A 21,685-nucleotide genomic window follows, 5' to 3' on the forward strand; every position below is an offset into this window, starting at 1 on the left:
ATCTTGTTTCACTCCTCTTGATAGTTTAATACTGGGCTCCTGAGTGGCGCAGCGGTCTAGGCACTGCATCTCAGTGCAAGAGGCGTCACTACAGTCCCTGGTTTGCATCCAGGCTGTATCACATCCGGTCGTGATTGGGAGTCCCATAGTGCGGTGCGCAATTGGCCCTGCGTCGTCCGGGTTTGCCGGGGTAGGCCGTCATTGTAAATAAGAATTTGTTCTTAACTGACTTGCCTAGTTAAATAAAGTAAATAAATAAAAATGCTTTCTGAGAAGTAGCCATTATTTACTATTTTACACCTGGGGTTACTATACATAACTTTAAGTCATTGTATAAGAGATGATCCAGAATTAAAATAGTCCATTTATATATAAATTCTAGTCTACTTTATCAAAGGCCTTTTCAAAATCAGCTATGAATAACAGGTCCGGTTTCTCAGATTTTTCATAGTTTTCTATTGTTTCCAGTACTTGTTTTATATTATCTCCAATGTATCGTCCATGTAAAAAAAACTTTCTGATTAGGATGAATAATATCCGACAATACCTTTTCAATTCTATGCGCTATGCATTTTGCTAGAATTTTGGCATCACAACACTGATGTGTAAGGGGCCTCCAGTTAATTTTAGGTGGATTGGATCTTTATTTTTACCATCTGGGTCTTGTTTCAGTAATAGTGAAATCTGAGTATCTGATAGTCTATCATTTATATAGGAGTGGATAAAACAGGTTAATAACGGACCTCTGAGTACATCAAAAAAAGTTTGATTTACCTCAACTGGTATTCCATCTAACCCTGGAGTTTTCACAGACTTAACCGCCTTAATTGCATCAAGAAGTTCCTCCTCTTTAATTTGGCTTTCACATGAGTCTTTCTGTACATATATTAATTTTACACTATTAATAGAACAAAATCCTTACAATTAACTTCAGTTAGTGGAGATGAAGGAGACTGAAACAAAAATTCATGCAGGAAGTACTTTTGTTCCTCTTTGTAAATATTGTTTGGTGAATCATGGAAGACTCCGTCATTTGTAACACGTTTCTGTAAATTATTTTTGATAGCATTTCTATTTTGAGGATTAAAAAATAGCTTGGTGCATTTTTACCCAAATTCCTTTATTTCACTTGATTTTTTATAATATATTACACTTGATCTTTCTTGAATAAGTTCCTGTAGGTCTTTTTGTTTGTCCTCAAATGTATTTTGTGCCTGTGCTTATGTTTCCAAATAATGTATCTTTCGTAATCCAGTTAGTGCTCTCTAAATCCCCCCTGTGAAAAGTATATACTGTAGTCCCCAATTCAATTGTAATTAATTTAAATTGGTTCTGCTTCTTACATGGTTCTCTTCTGTGCCTAGTGTAAAATGGAATATCTGTACACGTACTGTACTCAGGTACAAAGAGTGGAATAGAGTCAATCTCAAAGGTTTCCCATCGTATTTAACATCATTTAGTGCAAAGTTTAGTGCAACTCCAAGAATGAACTACTATGTTACCAGCTGACCACTAATGATCCACAAATGTTCTTCTCATTAATGCATTATCTAATTTCACCGTTTAGAAATGTAGAGTTTTACATTCCATATAAAACACTTGTTTATATTCTCCTTAATTCTGTAGATCATTTCATGAAAATGATGGAAAGCGATGCAGAGGACAGACATCAAAGAAGACAAAGGAAACAGGAAAAGGCAAACGGTGTGTATGAAGTCATTTCTCTAGCATGGATTAGCTCTTGCAATTTCCTAATTAGGGTCGCTCTTAATTCAGCGGTTTTTAACCTGACACTGTATTTGTTTATGTCCTTACTCCCTCAGCCCTTAAAGAAAAGGGGAATGAAGCATACGCCCAGGGAGAATACGAGACTGCTGTGAAGCTTTATAGCGACGGTTTAGACGAGCGACGAGACATGCAGCCGCTGTATACCAACAGAGCACAAGTACTCTCAACTTCATTTCAGCTTCGCTTCACTTTTAGTTAACTTAAAAACAGTATGTTGAATACTATCGGTCCACTTTTCCCCCACTTTTTCCTCTGCAGTCCTATATCAAACTGGAGAAATATAAGGAGGCCATAAGTGACTGTGAGTGGGCTCTAAAGGTAAGGCTGACTAGGAACTTTGGGTCAATCACTAGCTCCCTCATTCTTCATAACGCCATTCCAGGCAGTGCCCTGGTGATCCTGTAGTGTCTTGGGAGCACAGAACATACCGTGCAGTGTAAAGTACAGTACAGTGCTCAGTGACTTCAATGAACTGTAAGGGGTGTGGAGAGGGGAGGAAAGTGGGTTGGAGTACTGTATATACCCCTTAGAATCTGTAATAAAAGCAGTACAAAAAAATCAGTTGCTCACCTTTCAGGACAATCTATTTCGAAAAACATACAAACTAACTAGACAATGGGTTTGGCCTAATTCAAGGGAGTACCGTATTTGAAGCTTGAGTAAATGTGGTTTTGTCCATATTGCAGATGATGTGTTCAGTTGACGTGTCACGTATGATTCTCTTGCTCATATTATTTCTTTACAGTGTAATGACAAGTGTGTTAAAGCATATCTTCACATGGGGAAAGCACACCTGGCACTCAAGAATTATAACGAGGTGGGCATTCCATTTCATTTGAACCATATCTAACTGCATTGCAGAGAAAACAGCCTACAACTGTATTCAGTCATTCTGGATGCCTATCTGCTTCAAACCTTGTGTTGATCTCCTAAAATGCAGATTTTGCAACTTTTTAAGCTTACCTTTCCTTCAGCAAGTAGAGTCCTGCAAGCGTTCTGCTTAATACAATATTTAAAATACAAAGTGACTGCATTTCTTTCTTTAATGGTCTCAACATTTCTGCTTACTCTCTGTCTGTGTGTATTAGTGAGACCAGAGTCCCATATATTGATCTATGACTCTGGTTGAGATTAGTAGAGTGCATCAGCCTATCTCATGACCAAAGGTAGCTGTAGGAAACGTAATGGACATATTTCTCTTTTACAGTCACGAATGTGCTATCAAAAGATACTGGAAATTGAGCCAGGACGGGAAAAGATGCTCAAAGGTAAGGCAATATAACACGTTGAAAAGTATTGTTGCAAGTAGAGTCTGTTACTCAGATTTGCTCATGGTCCCACTTAAACAAACTACAATTTATAAAGGCTTTTATAGAGCAATCATAACATCTCAATAAACACTACATAGATGCCTCACAAATCATTTATGAACAAACTCAGCAAAGTCATACTATGTAAGGGTTATATATGACCCATGTAATCATAGGGCGAGGATCATCAACTAGATTCAGCTGCAGGTGTAATATTTTTTTTTGCTCAGAAACGGGCCAAATCAAAGAGAGCCAAATCAAATCTCCACCAGTAGGGGAACCCAAGGACCTAGGCTAACCCACCATCATCAGGGATGTGATTCTTCCTGATTAATCAGAAACTACAGTTTTTTTTATGTACACTCCATTCATATACAGTGGGGCAAAAAAGTATTTAGTCAGCTACCAATTGTGCAAGTTCTCCCACTTAAAAAAATTAGAGAGGCCTGTAATTTTCATCATAGGTACACTTAAACTATGACAGACAAAATGAGAAAAAAAATCCAGAAAATCACATTGTAGGATTTTTAATGAATTTATTTGCAAATTATGGTGGAAAATAAGTATTTGGTCAATAACAAAAGTTTATCTCAATACTTTGTTATATACCCTTTGTTGGCAATGACAGAGGTCAAACGTTTTCTGTAAGTCTTCACAAGGTTTTCACACACTGTTGCTGGTATTTTGGCCCATTCCTCCATGCAGATCTCCTCTAGAGCAGTGATGTTTTGGGGCTGTTGCTGGGCAACACGGACTTTCAACTCCCTTCAAAGATTTTCTATGGGGTTGAGATCTGGAGACTGGCTAGGCCACTCCAGGACCTTGAAATGCTTCTTACGAAGCCACTCCTTCGTTGCCCGGGCGGTGTGTTTGGGATCATTGTCATGCTGAACGACCCAGCCACGTTTCATCTTCAATGCCCTTGCTGATGGAAGGAGGTTTTCACTCAAAATCTCACGATACATGGCCCCATTCATTGTTTCCTTTACACGGATCATCCTGGTCCCTTTGCAGAAAAACAGCCCCAAAGCATGATGTTTCCACCCCCATGCTTCACAGTAGGTATGGTGTTCTTTGAATGCAACTCAGCATTCTTTGTCCTCCAAACACGACGAGTTGAGTTTTTACCAAAAAGTTAGATTTTGGTTTCATCTGACCATATGACATTCTCCCAATCTTCTTCTGGATCATCCAAATGCTCTCTAGCAAACTTCAGACGGGCCTGGAAATGTACTGGCTTAAGCAGGGGGACACGTCTGGCACTGCAGGATTTGAGTCCCTGGCGGCGTAGTGTGTTACTGATGGTAGGCTTTGTTACTTTGGTCCCAGCTCTCTGCAGGTCATTCACTAGGTCCCCCCGTGTGGTTTTGGGATTTTTGCTCACCGTTCTTGTGATCATTTTGACTCCACGGGGTGAGATCTTGCGTGGAGCCTCAGATCGAGGGAGATTATCAGTGGTCTTGTATGACTTTCATTTCCTAATAATTGCTCCCACAGTTGATTTCTTCAAGCCAAGCTGCTTACCTATTGCAGATTCAGTCTTCCCAGCCTGGTACAGGTCTACAATTTTGTTTCTGGTGTCCTTTGACAGATCTTTGGTCTTGGCCATAGTGGAGTTTGGAGTGTGACTGTTTGAGGTTGTGGACAGGTGTCTTTTATACTGATAACAAGTTCAAACAGGTGCCATTAATACAGGCAAGTGGAGGACAGGGGAGCCTCTTAAAGAAGAAGTTACAGGTCTGTGAGAGCCAGAAATCTTGCTTGTTTGTAGGTGACCAAATACCTATTTTCCACCATAATTTGCAAATAAATTCATTAAAAATCCTACAATGTGATTTTCTGGATTTTTTTTCTCATTTTGTCTGTCATAGTTGAAGTGTACCTATGATGAAAATTACAGGCCTCTCTCATCTTTTTAAGTGGGAGAACTTGCACAATTGGTGGCTGACTAAATACTTTTTTGCCCCACTGTATATCATAGAAACCAACCTATAACCAACCAAATTCACATTTTGTCCTGACTCCTGATCACATCCCACCATCTTGTCACCAAATCATCCCTGTTAGGCATCCTCATTTATTTACGCATGATAACAGCCCTGTAACAAGGACAAGCCTACAATGGCAACCCAAAGCTGGATGGTACTCATTGTTACCTTGCAAATAAAGCATTCTTTTTTTTCCTTTGTGCCATCATTGCCGTTGTCAACTGTGGTAAGCTTATTTTGCTTCATTAAAACAGATGGTCCCAATAGCGTTTTGTTCTGAGTCGCATGCTCATTTCACTGTTTTGTGTCAATTTAGACTAGGATGGATTCCCAATGAATAATGACACTATCATTTTCACACGTTTTGAAGCTGTTGTTCGTTGTTGACGTGTGATTATGGAGATGTTATGAATCATCGGAAAAGACGGCAACAACGTTTCTGGAATACCCTCATTAACTTTCCCTAAATGTATTGAAAGTAAGATAATTACTGAATCCGTGTATTTAAGTGGTGATACCTTTAATTCGGTAGGGTTAGGAAACATTCGTATGGCCTCCTTGCAAAGTTGTTTCCATTTCTAATCTGTGGCTCTACTACCTGTATGATGCTATTTACAACATACGAATGCATATTATGAGAAACACGGTGGTCATACTGTCCTACACACCTTTGATCCACTGCCATTAGGTTACCTCATACTAGGCTCCTCAGAAGCCATCTGTCTCCGAGCCCATGTTTTCTCCTTTCTTCCTCAAGATTATCTGACCCAAGTGGATTTGGAGGAAGAAAGAGAATGCCAGGAAAGCAAAGCGTGGGAGGAGTTTGATAAGGGGGAAGAAAAGGCCACGACAGTGCTCCAACTGTTGAAAAAGCTGGAGAGACCCGATCAGTTCCCGTTATACTACTGCGCAGGGCTCAAGCTTCTGTCGCACGCCATTACAGACTGTGAGTATGCTGTTGGGAGTTTCCCCATCCCTCCAAATCTTGTGTGAGTGTGAGTGGGTGTGAATGTTATTTCTTCCGCTTCGCTTTCCCCAACCCTCCTCATCCTATCCTGTGGGCCAGAAGGATGTCAATGGATGCTCCTTCAGGTCAAGGGAGGACAGCGTCGACAGGTGGGTTTCTCTTATTCATGGTTCTAGTAGTCGACTCCTAAAAAATGCAGTTCATCTACTGTTACTGAAGAAATGTGAAACTCCTAGGAGATCAAATCACTGCACAGACCTAATGTTTGTTGTGGTGGTTATGGTCAATTTGTAATCCTCTGAAAATAAAATCCGGAAGGGAAGACCTGACCTGACCCCTCTGCGGTATTGATTTATCTTCACGGTTCATTTTATCACAGTTCAGCAAACTCCCCAATATTGCCCAGCCGAGGCGCGAGGTAGGCAGAGGAAAGGACACACGGAAGTGCAATGATAAATATGTGTTTACAATCCAAGCATCCATGTGAGCTGTTCTATTACCAACACCTCAGATTGTGTAGAATGCCGAGGTACAGTACTGGATGATTTATGCAAATGTTGAGTGCGCTGGGCCTAAGATGCACACACGTTTGCACTATAATGTTACATTTACATAATATCTGTGAACTGCCGGTATCAACTACACCACCAGGGACAATAATCAATGATCAATGGTAGACTACTACCACACATTTCCAGTCTGTGTTTTCACTTCCCTCATATGGATGAATACAACCTGTCAGATGATCTACTGCTTGTAAGACTGACTGTCTTACAATGTCATTGAATGAAAGGGCAAATGTAACATAATTCCCAGTTGAACATCTCTAAGAAGAGTGTAGAAACGGCCTGCCTGACATTACCGGCTCTCTCGCCACCAAATCACCTCAGGGGAGCTTTTTCCCCCCGCTCTTCTAGATTTTCTCTGCACACACGCCCGGTCTCACCATCTTTATGAGGGAAATAGCGGAGGATCTTTGGCTCTGGATGAGTTTTATTTATTCCACTCTCTCCTGCCCTTGACCGCCAGGCATTGTGTTTCTGAAGCCTGGCCACGGGTGCACTGTGATGATGTATGTGGCTCACTGAGGTACGGAGAGGCCTCCCAGTCCTGACGTTATCTGCTCTTCCTAACAGGCACTGGCCAGACGCTGTTCCGATTAAACAATGGCTTCAGTATCATCCAAACCAATGACACCGTAAGAAGGTAAGGGGACTCGAGAGAGACGCCCCTGACTGACACTGATAGGGAGTTAAGGACAGGCCTCCAACCGTGGTCCCAAAAAGTTTTTCAAACCAAAGAGATGCTGTCTTTAAACTCTCTCTATGTTAGTTGCTAGTTAAATATTGCCAAAATAGAATGAGCTCCTTTAGAGATTTGGATGACCCTGTAATGTGCTGTGCCCCACGCAATGTACTACATGTATGTATAGTAGGTTTTATTGTTTTGAGACACTAATCACAACTCCCTCATGTGAAATTAGTGAGGGTATTATTAGCCTAAAGTCGTCCGCAATTGTTCTCGCGAAGCATTGTGGACTTGTGGTCATATTTCAGACCAGCACATATTGTCAGGAAAGTGGTTCAAGTTTTCAGCAGAAAATAATGAGAAAAATATGCCGTACTCATAAAGAACACAATTTTGTTTCCTTATTTTCAGTTGCTTGTTGCAGAAATCGACAGTGCCATGCGCAGAGGAGCTGTGCGTGTCCGTACTGAAATTGTGGAGGGTGATTTGCGATGGAAATGGTTTGTAAGACAAGACATTAGTGTGATATTTCCTCCCCCTATTTTTTGCACATACATTTTTTTTGTCAAGAGAAATTGTGTGAAGAAAATGCATGAAATGCCAAACATCTTCAATTATCCCATTGTTTTCTCATTATTCTGCCTGTCATGCATTTTTGCCAACTCCTTATTAAGTGCCCACTTGTTCTGTAGTCACACAGGCAATGTGTGCTTAAGTGGCAATCTGGGATTGGTACATCCATTATTTATGAATGATATAGCCATTGATTCTTGAAGAATATAATTTATACATGCCTCGTGTCTTGCAGAACCCACAAAATATAAAATTGTTTTACTCCATTATTTGTCAACATTGTAATTGTAAACACACTTTGTGACTGCTTCATTGTTGTTTGAATCCCGGACTGCACCTTTTACCACATCAAAATTCATGAACACTTGTAACCAAGAGAAAATAATTGCTCCTTCTCCCAAACGGTGACAAATCAATTATACAGCTATCCAAAACCTGTTGTGCCAATGTCAAAATAGGGGAAATGCATTTGATGTAAAAAATCTGCCAATTAAGGAGGCAAGTGCAATTATATTGTTGCTATTGCATTTAAAGTAGGCCTACAATCACCCCCTGACAAATAGCGTTCGAATCGATTCAAAGTGCATGCAATGTGTTATTAAATTCAATCTTTGCCACAACTGTCACTGGAACTGTCCCTGTTGCTGAATACATTTTTTTCTCCTGGGCTGCTTGCTTTCAGATGAAAACCAAAAGATGCTGATGAGATGCCCAGCCTCCAAAGAGTACATTGTTGACTTATTAGTATCAGGAATGGCGGCGGTGCGGAAAGAATGCCTGGCGTTTCTGTCTTTGTACTCCCAAACTCCACATGGAAGATGCTTGGCCATTGAGAACCTGAATTTGCACATGTAAGAGATCAGATCCCTGTTGGTAATTGCGTGTTCTGGCTGACAAGAACCACACACTATTATCAAATCAAACCTACCTGCCTTCTCCTCTTTCAGCTCTTTCAGCTCTTTCAGACAGCAGGTAGAGCCGTCCACTCAGAGTTCAGGGAAATTAAAATATGGGGGGAAAGTATGGTTGTAGGGTCGCAAAATATGTTGTGCTCTATTAACAATAAACATTTAATTTAGGATTTTACCCCTTATGTACTGTGGGAATTGAAAACATGTTGATATTCTATTGCTGTATTTAGTCTCACATCAGACCTGCATTTGCACTTGCTGGTCCCTGTTATTCTGAATATTGTGTCATCCATCTTATTTAATCAGTAAAACAATGACATAGTAAGTTGGATAATTGTCTTGGCTTAAAGAGGTGTTAATGACGTGTGAAAATGAAATATTTGACTTTCTCACACAACTCTGCAGGTTGGTGGGAAACTTGATGATGTGCATATCCACACAGAGCCAGCTGGAAACCACAGCTCTAACTATTTTGGAGAACTTTGCCACAGAAAACCAGTATGTACACTGTAGCTAATGCAATACATAGTTTTTCGTAACAAAATGGTGGATGCTCTTACTTGAAGGAGGGAAAAACTCAGTCACTGAAATATTCTTTTAAGTTTTTATGTATTTTCTTAGCAGCAGATGTCAGAACAAATGGACACGTTTCAGCGTCAGCCTTCGTCAGCGTTTGAAGGACAATGCTATCACAATGATATCACTTCACAGGAAAAAATAAATACATATTCTGACCATGACCCACCAGGCTAGTCTATTGTATTGCCATATATCATCGGCGTAAATATTAAAGAGCAGTTTTAATTCACTTGGCTGGACAGTTAGGAGGCTCCAAGCAAATGCAAAGTGAACAGCGGGGTTGACATCCCAATCCATCACCAGGCTCTATCCCACCGTTAATCTCAGTTGAAAGCCCGAATGGCCGCTCCATTCCTAAACTCACACTGTCACTTATGAAAATAGAGTCTGCGTCTCTGCATCTCAAGTGGCACCCTTTTCCTAATGTAGTGGTCAAAAGAAGTGCACTAAAAAGGGAATATGGTGTAATTTGGGACTAAGCCACAGAAGGAGAGTCAGAGCCACAGGAATAAAGCCAGAGAGCGTATAGTGGTTGAAATGGGAAGATCACAGTCTATTTGGTTGGACTTGAATGGTGCTGGAAGGGATTACATTACTAATGTGAGTCTGGAGCCTTTGTCAAGGACTCGCTTTTTGTTAACGTTTGCGAAAACAAGGCTATCACCTACTCTACGGTGCTGTTTGTGTGAGACGTCTCACTGGGCACACACTGGTTGAATCAACGTTGTTTCCACGTCATTTAAATGAAACCAATGTGGAATAGACATTGAATTGACGTCTGTGTCAGGGTTTCCGTTATGAAGATTTGTGACTGGAAAGATTTTAATTTACGGACGTTTGAGCAATTTACCGGACATCTATATGCATTCAAATCCGACAGTAGAAAGAGAGAGATAATGAAACCTCCGACCTGGTTTAGCCAACGCCATCAATTCATGAGGGATATTGGCCAAATTAGCAGCATTTAGGCTACTTGACCTTAAAAACAGCCCCCCAAAAATGACCAAAACACTATTCCTTGTGTTTCGATGTGTAGCATATGCTAAACTTTATAGCCCCTGGCTTTATTGGTTTTTACTTTCCGAAAACAATAAGTGTCCACTTCATGGTTCAGTTTTTGGCAATTTGAGCGCTAAGTGCATCAGAGCATTGCATGCATTTGCGTCCACTGTATGATATTAATATTAGAACAAATGACATAAAGGAAGAGAAGCCCCAGAGAGATATAGAGATGTGCCGGCAGCATGCTATGACACCGACATGCATTTGTCAGATGGCTACTGTGTCTGCTAGACAGATATAGGCATACAGAAGGAAGCTTATTGTCACGCCCTGACCTTAGTTATCTTTGTTTTCTTTATTATTTTGGTTAGGTCAGGGTGTGACGAGCGTGGTATGTGTGTTTTTGTCTTGTCTAGGGTCCTCACCTCAAGTTCAACTGTCGGATTCAGTTGGAGCGCTGGTGCACACTGCCTTCATATCATAAGCCGGCAGTAGTTAAGCTTAGTAATAGCCACACCACACCAAACCTTCACAAAAGTTTCAAAACTTTATTAGGGTAATAACAAAAGTAAATCAAGCCATTATTTATAGGAAAAATACGAGAAGGCTATAATAATATGGCAAACACAACATTACAGTTGGAACTTAATTTGGCCAAAGAAAAGGGCTCAACAGAATGAATCAAAAGACTTGGTTTAAAAAGACGAACTGGTTTAATTGCAGCAATTAACCTCTAATGATATTTATTTTACAACGGGCCTTCTTATAACTAACTTATCTTAAACTAAAGATGGAGCACACATTTGAAAAGACAATTCTAACTTAATTTAGCCAACGAAAATGTCTCAGCAGAATTAAACAAAACACGTTTAGCGTATTTAAAGAACTGGTTTAGATTAATAGACCTACAATAATAACAATGATATACAATAATAATAGGATAATGATAAAGCATATGATTATAAATACAGAAAATAAATACATTTAAGTTCCAAAATTGCATTCTCTCTGAATAGCGATTTGCACAGTGGCTTGCATTTGGCCGTGCCAACGCTCTTCTCATCTTTGTCCACTACATTATTCAAACTTGTCCACACAAAGGACATTCCGCTTGTTGTTTTTTCACTGTAGGCATACTGTTTATCCTCTAACTTTCGTTTTACTTCAATGAAAAAAGCCTCAATCTTCGCAATCAACAACAGCCTAGGCCAAGGCTCCTCTCTCACTCTCTCTATCTATCCTCAGCACCACACACACATGCTCGCAGAGTGAGAGAATGGTGGAGTGTGAAATTGGGGTGTATAAGCCCAATATAGACAGCCTCTCCAGGACAATTTGTTTGGCTTCAGTTCTACAATTTAATTTAGCGTCTTTTCTTTTTTGGTGGGCCAAAAGCCGTCCATTACTTGCTAACGGTGGGGGGTGTGTGTTGACTTATTAAGTATGTGTGTAATTGTGTGTGTTATAAAACATTTCGATAATGTCGTCACATACTGTGGTTTGGTACCGCACGTCATGACTCATGAATAATAATATAATATTGATTGTGTTTGTAACCTCCTGAGATTCATTGTCCGTGTCCCATACTGTATGCAGTGTGCAGCCATGTGGGAACCTATTGTATAGAGTATGCTACATCACTATACCGCGTAGGCAAGTGATTTGTAGCATATCTACTGTATATTCTTGAACATTTCATGTTCATCATGGTTAATTCCCTGTTCATGTTACAGATTTTGCTTGCAGTTAAGGGACACGTTTACAACATTGATTGTGCCCCCTTTCGCAAGTCTGCTGGTAAGATATTTGTGTCGGAAGTTAGCTACATCTCATCAAATACTTAATTTGCTCCTGATACTGTAGTTGTTGTAGCCTGGTCCTAGATCTGTCATGCCAAACATGACTACAACCATATGAGTTGGCAATACAGCAAAAGCTCATCTGCGACCAGACATTGTCAAAATAGTTTTGGGATAATCTTTCCTTGTGTTCCGCTTGCAGAGAAACATCACCACATTCAACCAGCATTGTTTCCCATCGCTCATATCAACAATAGGCAATATGATTGGAGATGATGCCATCCATAACGAGGTTGCCAACTGTCAGGAGTTTTGGCAGGCCTTTCTAATCGCCATGGTGAATATTGCTCCATATTGTATTTATGACTAGCTTATTTTAAAGGAGCACACAACTTTGTTATTTTCCTAAACTGAACTGGGATGTTTCTTTTTCTATTTGATTATTTTTCAATTCTAATGATGGCACACTTGCTTTGTCTCTTTCCAATAAAATAAAGGTTTTGAAATGTCACAGACTGAAACCTATAAGCCAGAATAGATAACAATGTACAATGGTCATTTCTCAAATCAAATCCAGTGAGTGTTGTGTTGCACTGTGGTTCTCTATTACAGAAGTGGTGTACTCACTGTGAATACAGAGAGATCCTTTATCCCCTCCTGGGACTGATGATCAACCTCTCTGGTAATCCCTCCACAGCCATCCAGGTACGATAGAGGCTGTTAGGCTGAGCGTATTCCAAATGGCACCATATTCCCTATATAGTGCACTACTTTTGACCAGGGCCCATGGCACACTAGGGTGCCATTTGGAGTTGGGCAGTGATTGACTAGTCCTTGGCCCACCTATCAGGGTAACACATCAATTTGATGGGAGGAGGGAGGGAAGGAGGTGAATGGAAAAACAAGAACAAAGAGAGCACAGAGCTTTTGTTTCAGACCCTTTGGTGTAATAATAATAAGCACCCCTATGAAAAAGTGATATGTACAGTGAACATTTGATTAACCTTTCTCTCTCTCGCTTTCTTTCTCTCCCCTTATCTTGCAGGAGCATGCTGTTCCCATCAGTGGAGTATGCTTGGGCTTGCTGAGTGATCCCGACGGGGGCATCATCACAGTGAGTGGTTGCACCACAGGGCCCCGACGCAGCTCTGCTGATGAGACCAAAACCACGGCATCTCTCACGGACACTTCTCTACGGCCCCTCTGGCCTATCATGCTCTAACTATCCATGTCGCAAGCATTTTTCATATGCAAACAAAGATGGAAGAGATGGGTATTTGGAGAGAAACAATACGACACCATACTTGTTTTATGTATAGCAACTAGTTTTAGATATAAACACAACTCCTGCTTCGTCAGCATGTATTCCGAAGCATTGAAAAGTTAAGATTAGAACACGTATAAGAAAACATAGCACGGTCTGGTCTAAGCAGTCTCAAGGGGCTAAAAGCTATTCAGAACGTATCTCGAACATACAGTGCATTCGGAAAGTATTCAGACCCCTTGACTTCTTCCACAATTTGTTACATTACAGCCATTCTCTAAAATGGATTGTAAACTGGGTGGGTCGAGCCCTGAATGCTTATTGGCTGACAGCCATGGTATATCAGACTGTATACCACGGGTATGACAAAACACTTATTTTTACTGCTCAAATTATTTTGGAACCAGTTTATAATAGCAGTATGGCACCTCGGGGGTTTGTGATATATGGCCAATATTTATATATTTAACCTTTATTTACTTTGGCAAGTCAGTTAAGAACAAATTCAGCCTACCCCAGACGACGCTGGGCTAATTGTGCGGATGTGATGCAGCCTGGATGCGAACCAGAGACTGCAGTGACGCCTCTTGCACTGAGATGGAGTGCCTTAGGCCTCTGCGCCACTCGAGCGCCCAAATATACCACCGCTAAGGGCTGTGTCCAGGCATCTACCCTCGGGCCATATTGCTTAATTAAATAAAAAAATGTTCTTCTTCAATCTACACACAATACCCCAAAATAGCAAAGCGAAAACAGGTGTTTAGAAATGTTTGTAAATGTATAAAAAATGTAAAACCGAAATACATATTTATATAGGTTTTCATACCCTTTGCTATGAGACACGAAATTGAGCTCAGGTGCATCCTGTTTCCATTGATCATCCTTGAGATATTTCTACAACTTGATTGGAGTCCACCTGTGGTAAATTCAATTGATTGGACATGATTTGGAAAGGCACACACCTATCTATATAAAGTCCCACAGCTGACAGTGCATGTCAGAGCAAAAACCAAGCCATGAGGTCGAAGGAATTGTCTGTAGAGCTCCAAGACAGAATTATGTCGAGGCACAGATGTGGGGAATGGTACCAAAACATTTCTGCAGTATTGAAAGTCCCGAAGAGCACAGTGGCCTGCATCATTCTTAAATGGAAGAACCACCAAGACTCTTCCTTGAGATGGCCACCCGGCCAAACTGAGCAATCGGGGGAGAAGGGCCTTAGTCAAGGCCAAGAATCCGATGGTCACTCTGACAGAGCTCCTGAGTTCCTCTGAAGATGGGAGAACCTTCCAGAAGGTCAACCATCTCTGCAGCACTCCACCAATCAGGCCTTTATGGTAAAGTGGCCAGATGGAAGCCACTCCTCAGTAAAATGCACATGACAGCCCACTTGGAGTTTGCCAAAAGGCACCTAAAGGACTCTCAGACCATGAGAAACAAGATTCTCTGGTCTGATGAAACCAAGATTGAACTCTTTGGCCTGAATCTAATCGTCCGGTCTGGAGGAAACCTGGCACAATCCTTACGGTTAAGCATGGTTGTGGCAATCTTCAATATAGAAATGCTACCCAAAAAATGTATTGAAACTTGTTACAAATGATGGAGTCACGCATGATTCACCAAATTATATTTTGAAAGAGGAAGAAAAGTACTTTAAGAATATGTTTTCATTTCATCTCCACTAACTGAGACTAATTGTATGGATTTTTTCCCCTAATAATAATGTCAAATTAACATCTGTACAGAAAGACTCGTGTGAAGGCCAAATTACAGAGGAGGAACTTCTTGATGCAATTAAAGCCTTTTAAGGCTGGGAAAACTCCAGGGCTGGATGGCATACCAGTGGAAGTATACAAAACTTTTTTTGACCGTTATTAGCATGTTTTAACCACTCCTATATAAATGGTAGATTATCAGACACGCAACAAGAAGGTCTGATATCATTATTACTGAAACAGGACCCAAGTGGCATATATATAGTGGCCTGGTTTTCATAGCTGATTTTGAAAAGGCTTTTATATAAAGTACGACTGGAGTTTATATGTAAATGCCTAGAAATGCCTATATTTTGGGGAATCTCTTATAAAATGGGTTAAAGTAATGTATAGGTACCCTAGGTGTAAAATAGTAAATAATGGCTACATCTCAGAAAGTTTTAAACTATCTAGAGGATTAGAACAAGGTTGTCCACTATCAGCATATCTATTTATTATTGCCATCGAAATGTTAGCTGTTAAAATTATATCAAACAATAATATTAAGGGATTAGAAATCCGTGGCTTAAAAACTAAGGTGTCATTGTACGCTGATGATTCATGTTTTCTTTTAAAATCACAATTAGAATCTCTCCACGGCCTCATGGAGGATCTAGATACTTTTGCTATCCCCTCTGGATTAAAACCAAATTGTAATAAGTGTTACAAATGATATTACATATTGGATCACTAAAAAATGCTAATTTTACATTACCGTGTAGTTTACCAATTAAATGGTCTGACGGAGATGTGGACATACTCGGTATACAAATCCCAAAAGAAAGACATTTTCTCACTCCAATACATTTTTATAGAAAGTTAGCAAAAATAGATAAGATGTTGCTAACATGGAAAGGAAAATACCTGTCTATTTGTGGAAAAATCACCCTGATTAACTCTTTAGTCATTTAGTCACTTTACCTATTTGCTTATGGTTTTGCCTACACCGAGTGACCTGCTTTTTAAATTATATGATCACTGGTTCTCTAGTAAATTGGTAGGAACATCCTATGTTCAAGAATGGCCTTTTCCCTTTATTCAGATTACACCTGCTCACTTTCGGTTGTTTGAAAAGGAAATAATCTCCAAAATATCGTTATTTTTTAAACAAGCCTTAGAAAGTTGGTTGCAATTTCAGTTGAATCCACCTGAAAAGACAGAACAAATAATACAACAAATATTGTGGTTAAACTCAAATATACTAATTGAGAAAAAAAACAACAACGTATTTTTCGAATAAATGTTTTAAAAAAGTATAATTTTTGTGAATGATATCATAAATAGGACTAGTGGAGTTACAGTGGAGCAAAAAAGTATTTAGTCAGCCACCAATTGTGCAAGTTCTCCCACTTAAAAAGATAGGAGAGGCCTGTAATTTTCATCATAGGTACACTTCAACTATGCCAGCAAAATTAGAAAAAAAATCCAGAAAATCATATTGTAGGATTTTTAATGAATGTATTTGCAAATTATGGTGGAAAATAAGTATTTGGTCAAAAACAAAAGTTTATCTCAATACTTTGTTATATACCCTTTGTCGGCAATGACAGAGGTCAAACGTTTTCTGTAAGTCTTCACAAGGTTTTCACACACTGTTGCTGGTATTTTGGCCCATTCCTGAGAATAGAAAGGTTCAGTACTTTTGTGAAGCGTCACAGCACAGTTGAAAAATATATGGCAAATAGAAATCCAAAATGGATGATTTTGAGAGATAGATGGGAGAGGTTGAATGGAGCTGAAGGGTGGGACTAATAACAAGATAACCAATGTAAAACAAATAGGGGTCTGTAAAATGTGTATAGGTTCAGAAATTTTGTGAAATAGCACAGTTACAAATAGAAATCAAACGGGATGGACATCAGAAATAGAGGAAGGACTAAAAACAAACAAAATATAACTATTGTAAAATAGATTGTGTCTAAAATGTGAATAAGATGTATAAACTGAAGGTAGAAGCCTAAGTGTTACAGTTTATTAGTTTACTCCAATTGGTGGTAAGGTTTTCGGGGAATAATACTGTTGATTCCCTTTTTTTTTTTTACTCAATAGGAATTTAGGACGCCTCGGAAGAAGTTGTTTATTAACGAGTTGCCATCTCCCAAATTAAACTCTAGATGATCTAAGTTACTTATTAATCATTACCTCATATCAGTCTCATTCTGAGCAGTCGTAACCTTCTTGGATCTGCGAGAACCCCAACCGTGAGCATTATTTACTAGCTAACTAAATAATTACACAGAATACACATACACAGTTACATGAGACAAAGGTCCCTAGTGGACTAACAAGATATGGCGGCTTATTACACAGAAATAGAGAATGGGGTGGGGAAAATAGAGAGAGAAAAAGGGGACATTTGTCGTGGATACATTCTAGGACTGTCCTCACATTAATCATATACCTTGCACACGAACCGCCGCCCATTTGGAATAAAAAAAAAAGATTGTATTTACGCGTTGAATACCGTTCGTTCATCGTTTATCTCGGTCGGAACCAATCACTCTCGGAAAGTTGTTTCAGTGAGCTTTTCCTGTGGGCCACTTGTACATGCTCTGATTGTCCACCAGAGGTCACAATGTCCTTCTTAGTTGTCTCCAATGGGCTGTTTCCTAAGAACAGCTACTTAGCCGTACCAGTGATTGTCTGAGAGGGGAGTTTTCTTCTCCTCTTCCTCGTTTAGATAGTCAAAGTTCCAAAACCACTTTACACGCACAGCTGCAGACCGACGGTGTCCTGTTCTGGTAAGTTCATTTTCTTCACCTCGTGTTGAGAGTTTCGGAGTTTCTAACCATTTCAATGTGTGGACCACTGTCTCATATCTTTCTGGTCTGATATGTTAATTCCTAGCCAGTCCTTTTAAGCACTCTGGTCAAAAAGGGCGGTTCCATCACACTGACACGCTTTTCTGACATCACTCGGGGCGTGGCTACTTAATGTGAAAAGGACATCATTTTTTAAAATTTCATTACAAATCACATTCCTATCTTAACAAAAAATTGTTTTTTTCACATCAGATTGGATGAAAACTTGATGGCTAAAGGGGGTTTCCTTCCTAAGTTACAGTATTTGGTTCATACAGTTTTTAATAACATCATAAAATTACAAACAATATGACATACATTTTCTACATCTACCCACTGACCATTTCCCACATTCGGGTGTGAGAGATATTGTTCCAAAGTTCACTTTTTGGACGTTAGAGTTTTGGGCTGGCAAAAGTCTTCTGGAGACAAAGGTATTCCTTTGGTTGATACAAAGGAGCCAAGAGAGTCCTTTGCTGCATACAATTTACGACCGAGCATGAGGTGTCACAAAACCCCCACATCAGTCCCTCCTCCCCTCTGCGGGTGAGAGGGGTCTGGTAGAAGTTGATCCATTGAAAACCTGATCTTTGGATCCTCACAGGAGAGTCATGACAGATCACAACCAAGACAATGCAGGAGTGGCTTCAGGACATGTCTCTGAATGTCCTTGAGTGGCCCAGCCAGAGCCGGACTTGAATCTGATCGAACATCTCTGGAGAGACCTGAAAATAGCTCTCCAGCAACGCTCCCCATCCAACTTGACAAAGCTTGAGAGGATCTGCAGAGAAGAATGGGAGGAACTCCCCAAATACAGGTGTGCCAAGCTTGTAGCATCATACCCAATAAGACTCAAGGAAGTAATGGCTGCCAAAGATGCTTCAACAAAGTACTGAGTAAAGAGTCTGAATACTTATGTAAATATTGTTTTTTGCAAAAATGTCTAAAAACCTGTTTTTGCTTTGTCATTATTGGGTATTGTGTGTATATTGATGAGAGAAAAAAAACAATTTAATCAATTTTAGAATAAGGCTGTAACGTTGCAAAATGTGGAAAAATTCAAGGGGTCTTAATACTTTCCAAATGCACTGTACATTCCTAAGAGGATCTCTCTCTCTCTCTCTCTCTCTCTCTCTCTCTCTCTCTCTCTCTCTCTGTGTGACATTCAGTGTGACATTAAGGATCTCTCTCTCCGGGTCAGTAAATGTGACAGAATATCAGCAACAGGTGTTGATGACTGCTCTGTTTCTTTCCCCACTCACTCTCTTTCTTTTCCCTCTGACTGCATATTGTTCTTTCTCTTGGCCTCAGAGAGCCACAGGTTTGCTGAGTAAAGTGCTCCCACAGTCCCCCGCTGCTACTGAAGACGCCGTGCAGAGAGGAGTCGTGGGGACAATGCGGAGGCTACTGAAAGTAATGCCAAGCATAATTTATTGCCTTTTTTTATTATATTTCTTTTAGGTGATCACTGCCTGCCCGATTCAGCTTCTTGATAAAATAATAAATATGTGTTATATGGACTGATATAATGTATTCTATATACTGTATATGGTGTGAGAGAAATCATTTTATCTTGCCATGCAGGGATCAGGGAAGACCACCACTAAATATTTGATCAAGACCCTCACAGTGTGCACGGCTATCAGTCAAACGGCTCAGGAGGAGTGGGTGAAATGTGATAATCGTAAGATACATGTATGATGGATTGGTCTTGGTTTTTGAACTAGTGTGTAATGTGACAGATGCAAAATAACAAAAACAGATATTGTATTATAAGATGTGTCCTCACACATTCGTGTGCGTGTTGGTTTGTGTGTATGAGCACGTCTGTTTTTATTTTGTTTGTATGTGCCTGTGTGTGTGTGCTTTTGTCTGTGAGTGTACGTGATTACATTGGGCAACTTTTATTTTGTCCTACTCATCAGGACTTCACACCCTGAGGAGGCTCCTGGGTCCCAGCAGTGAGGAGGCAGTGGCAGGGAACGCTGCCCTGTGCCTGGGTCACTGCCTGGGGGTGCGGGGGGCAGCCAGCAGCCTCCTGGGAACCGACACTGTCCTGCTCCTGCTCCGCCTTGCTGCGGGCGACGCCAAGAGAAGTGCTGTGCAGCAAAATTCTGCCATCACTCTGGGGAAGCTGTGTAAAGCAGAGCCCAGGTAATTGCTATGTTAATTAATCACACGTGCACGTATGCTTACACACACACGCACCCATACACACACACACATACACATGCAGGCACATGCACCCACACACACTCCTCAACATCTCAGCTGGCATTGGCATAACACAGTTATTTATATTTGAGAACTTTCCTACTTTCCTAAAAAAATATATATATTTTTTTACACCAAACATTTAGGAGACACCCAAAAGTACTCGTAACATTTTGAATGCTTAGCAGGACAGGAACGTGGTCCAATTCACGCACTTATGAAGAGAACATCACATGTCATCCCTACTGCCTCTGACCTGGCGGACTTACTAAACACAAATGCTTTGTTTGTAAATTATGTCTGCGTGTTGTGCTGTGTCCCTGGCTATCAGTACATTTTAAAAATAAAACAATTGTGCTATCTGGTTTGCTTAATATAAGCCATTTGAAATTATTTATACTTTTACTTTTGATACTTAAGTATATTTAAAACCAGATACTTTTAGAAACTCACCCAGTGACTTTTACTCAAGTAGTATTTCACCTGGTGAGTTTCACTTTTATATTAAGGTATTAAGGTACTTTTATATTAAGGTATCTTTTCTTTTACTTAAGTATGGCAACTGAGTACTTTTTCCGCCACTGAGATTATAGACTACCGATCACTGTCCATCAAATCAACGTTTATAGCTCCAATAGTGCAGTATTACCTAGCAATACAAAATAATACACACATAATTCCAAAATTAAGAAATATCAGAACGAGCAATGTCAGTGTCCGGAATATACAGTACTAGTCACAAGGTTGGACACACCTACTCATTCAAGGGTTTTTCTTTATTTTCACTATTTTCAACATTGTAGAATAATTGTGAAGACATCACAACAATGAAATAACACATATGGAATCATGTAGTAACCAAAAAAGTGTTAAACAAATCAAAATATATTTTATATTTGAAATTCTTCAAAATAGCCACCCTTTACCTTCATGACAGCATTGCACACTCTTGTCATTCTCTCAACCAGCTTCACCTGGAATGATTTACAAAAGTCTTGAAGGAGTTCCTACATATGCTCAGCACTTGTTGGCTGCTTTTCCTTCACTCTGCGGCCCAACTCATCCCAAACCATCTCAATTGGGCTGAGGTCGGGCGATTGTGGAAGCCAGGTCATCTGATGCAGCACTCCATCACTCTCATTATTGGTCAAATAGCCCTTACACAGCCTGGAGGTGTGTTGGGTCATTGTCCTGTTGAAAAACAAATAATAGTCCCACTAAGCGCAAACCAGATGGGATTGAGTATCGCTGCAGAATGCTGTGGTAGCCATGCTGGTGTGTGCCTTGAATTCTAAATAAATCACTGACAATGTCACCAGCAATGCACCCCCACACCATCACACCTCCTCCTCCATGCTTCATGGTGGGAACTACACATGCGTAGATCATCTGTTCACCTACTCTACATCTCACAAAGACACAGAGGTTGGAACCAGAAATCTCTCATTTGGACTCATCAGACCAAAGGACATATTCCACCAGTCTAA

General features: G+C 40.2%; 1 protein-coding gene across 1 annotated transcript in view; it reads left to right on the top strand.

Annotated features, from left to right (window-relative positions):
* Positions 1–21,685, top strand: part of LOC139385840 (tetratricopeptide repeat domain 12) — a 39,644-nt gene that overhangs the window by 7,696 nt on the left and 10,263 nt on the right. The window contains exons 4-20 of the mRNA XM_071131089.1: positions 1,627–1,704; positions 1,824–1,945; positions 2,047–2,106; positions 2,534–2,605; positions 2,996–3,056; positions 5,844–6,032; positions 7,190–7,259; positions 7,713–7,801; positions 8,557–8,725; positions 9,191–9,283; positions 12,100–12,163; positions 12,368–12,502; positions 12,778–12,870; positions 13,211–13,279; positions 19,296–19,397; positions 19,569–19,668; positions 19,910–20,138. Of these exons, the coding sequence (XP_070987190.1) occupies positions 1,627–1,704; positions 1,824–1,945; positions 2,047–2,106; positions 2,534–2,605; positions 2,996–3,056; positions 5,844–6,032; positions 7,190–7,259; positions 7,713–7,801; positions 8,557–8,725; positions 9,191–9,283; positions 12,100–12,163; positions 12,368–12,502; positions 12,778–12,870; positions 13,211–13,279; positions 19,296–19,397; positions 19,569–19,668; positions 19,910–20,138 (1,795 nt within the window). The remainder of the gene's footprint in view (positions 1–1,626; positions 1,705–1,823; positions 1,946–2,046; positions 2,107–2,533; positions 2,606–2,995; positions 3,057–5,843; positions 6,033–7,189; positions 7,260–7,712; positions 7,802–8,556; positions 8,726–9,190; positions 9,284–12,099; positions 12,164–12,367; positions 12,503–12,777; positions 12,871–13,210; positions 13,280–19,295; positions 19,398–19,568; positions 19,669–19,909; positions 20,139–21,685) is intronic.

This window comes from Oncorhynchus clarkii, chromosome 27 (genome assembly GCF_045791955.1).
Source record: "Oncorhynchus clarkii lewisi isolate Uvic-CL-2024 chromosome 27, UVic_Ocla_1.0, whole genome shotgun sequence".
Classification (NCBI taxonomy): domain Eukaryota; kingdom Metazoa; phylum Chordata; class Actinopteri; order Salmoniformes; family Salmonidae; genus Oncorhynchus; species Oncorhynchus clarkii.